The 2,080-nt window shown below is 40.0% G+C and overlaps 1 protein-coding gene across 1 annotated transcript in view; it reads right to left on the bottom strand.

Moving 5' to 3' along the window:
- Positions 1–1,682, bottom strand: part of LOC108765205 (integrator complex subunit 4 homolog) — a 2,189-nt gene extending 507 nt beyond the window's left edge. Inside the window, exons 1-3 of the mRNA XM_018513800.1 lie at positions 1,599–1,682; positions 315–560; positions 65–199 (exon numbers count right to left, since the gene is read on the bottom strand). Coding sequence (XP_018369302.1) covers positions 65–199; positions 315–560; positions 1,599–1,682 — 465 coding nt within the window. The remainder of the gene's footprint in view (positions 1–64; positions 200–314; positions 561–1,598) is intronic.
- Between the last annotated feature and the right edge of the window lie 398 nt (positions 1,683–2,080).

The raw sequence follows: 2,080 nt of genomic DNA, 5'->3' as shown, positions 1-2,080 counted from the left end.
CGCCCCGCTCCGCGCTCGCGTTCCCGCAAACTCGTGTCGCGTCTCGAGACCGCCGAAAACTCGCGCTCAGGACGTAACACTCATTTATGTCTAAATGCTCTATTCTGTTTCTCATTTCTCCATTGTTATCTTCATAATATAATTGTCGCAGCTTCTGTAATTCTTGCCATATTTCTATGTTTGGTCCATTTTTTGCTTGCTAAAAGTAAGAAAAGACTTATTATTGTTTAAGAAAAAAGTTTATATGTACATGCTTATATATATCAAGTATTTATGGAATATACTTTTTTACAAAATTGTATTTATAATATTACTTGTGCGACTGGAGGCTGTACATTTAGTTGATGCCATTGAAGTTGCTGACGTGGCTGTTGAGGCGGTTGCTGCTGACGTGGCTGTTGAGGCGGTTGGTGCTGACAGAACTGTTGAGACTGTTGTTGCTGACCTGACTGTTGAGGCTGTCGTTGCTGCTGAAGCTGTTGTTGCTGTAGAGGCTGTTGCTTTAGAGGCTCTTGCTGTAGAGGCTGTTGCTGTAGAGGCTGTTGCTGTAGGGGTTGTTGCTATAGAGGCTGTTGTTGCGATTTTTTGTTAGAGGCTGTTGTTGCGATATTTTGTTGCGATTGTTGTGAAACATTTTGTTCCTCTTCTGTTTTGTTTGAAAACAGGTTTAGCAATTTTTGTCGCCGTCTAATTTTACATTTTTGTCGCGCTCGTCATAATTGACTCCTCTTTATTTTTTTTTCTGAGTCTGTAACGTCAAATATATTATTCATGTATATTGACGATGAGTAATAGTCACTGAAAAAAATTCATTAATATACAGGATGTGGCAGTAACTTTGTCCGCTTAGAATATTTCTGATATTTTTAAAGATATGAAATAATATATTTATTGTTTCAAATAACAAATAGTACAGGACACTTAGTTTTTTAAACGATAATATAAAGAAGTATAGGGCATATAAAAGTCAACGTAAACGTACGTTGACTCTTATATGCCGTGTACTTCTTTGTAATGATATTTATTGATGTTGTATAGCATCAAGAAGGGTGGAGTATACTACTAACAGTTTTTCTATGGATGGAGGAGCTTTGAACATTTCAAAGTCATCTCCACTTTTTTGAATGGAATTGTATTATTTTTGAATGGAATTGTATTATTTTACATAAAAAATATAATTCCACTAATTATTCCGCATATAAAAGTATTAAGGTAGTGTATCAAAAAATCAATAGTTTACGAGATATTTTATACTTTATTGTGGCATATATTGGCATAAAATATTAAATAACTCGTAAACTATTAATTTTTTAATAATCGTATTGTAGGGTGTGATAGATGGCAGATGTGTATGTGAGCGTGCGAGGGTTGCGTCGCGGAGAAATTCGCGAGGCGTCCGCAAGGATGCGTGTGTGAGTTGTTGCGAGTCAAAAAAGAAGGAAGCATTGCGAGTCCCGAGAAGAAACGTTACGAGTTCCATAAGTTGTTGCGAGTCCTGAAAAGAAACGTTGCGAGTTCCATAAGTTGCTGCGAGTCCTACGAGTTACTTTGCGAGTCAGTGAAAATTCCTACGCGTCGTGCGAGTCGTCGTGAGTTACGAAAGCCCTTGTGGCTTTTCCGAGATCGAGCTGTAGCGTGTAGAGCGGTTGCTTCGCGTGCCTGTGCTTGAAGTGTAAACACATCACATAACCTGTAAACTCTTTTATAAAACATTTATATTATATTATCTCATTATCCTACAAACTTGGGGGCTCGTCCGGGATGTGATCACACAAGCCAACACGCAAATCGAGGGGAAACGCGAAGGAACGCGAAAGGATATTACGTCGTGCGCGTGCGTATATCATCCGCGAGCGCGGGAATTCTAGACGATCGCGCGTAAGAGTGAGAGAGACCGCGAACGAGCATACGAACAATTGAGCGACACACGTGCAAAAAAAAAGATTTTTCCGCGAGTCCGAAAGAGGCCGAGTGATATCGTTCGTCGCGAGTGGCGAATATCGTGTGTGCAAAGATGAGTCGACCCCCCACGAGCTGTACGGTGGCTCAGCTTAAAGAAAAGTTACGAGAGCTGAATCTG

The sequence above is a fragment of the Trachymyrmex cornetzi genome, unplaced genomic scaffold (genome assembly GCF_001594075.2).
Source record: "Trachymyrmex cornetzi isolate Tcor2-1 unplaced genomic scaffold, Tcor1.1 scaffold478, whole genome shotgun sequence".
Lineage (NCBI taxonomy): Eukaryota > Metazoa > Arthropoda > Insecta > Hymenoptera > Formicidae > Trachymyrmex > Trachymyrmex cornetzi.
The sequence above is the reverse complement of the archived record's forward strand: the minus strand, read 5'-3'. Positions and strand labels throughout refer to the sequence as shown.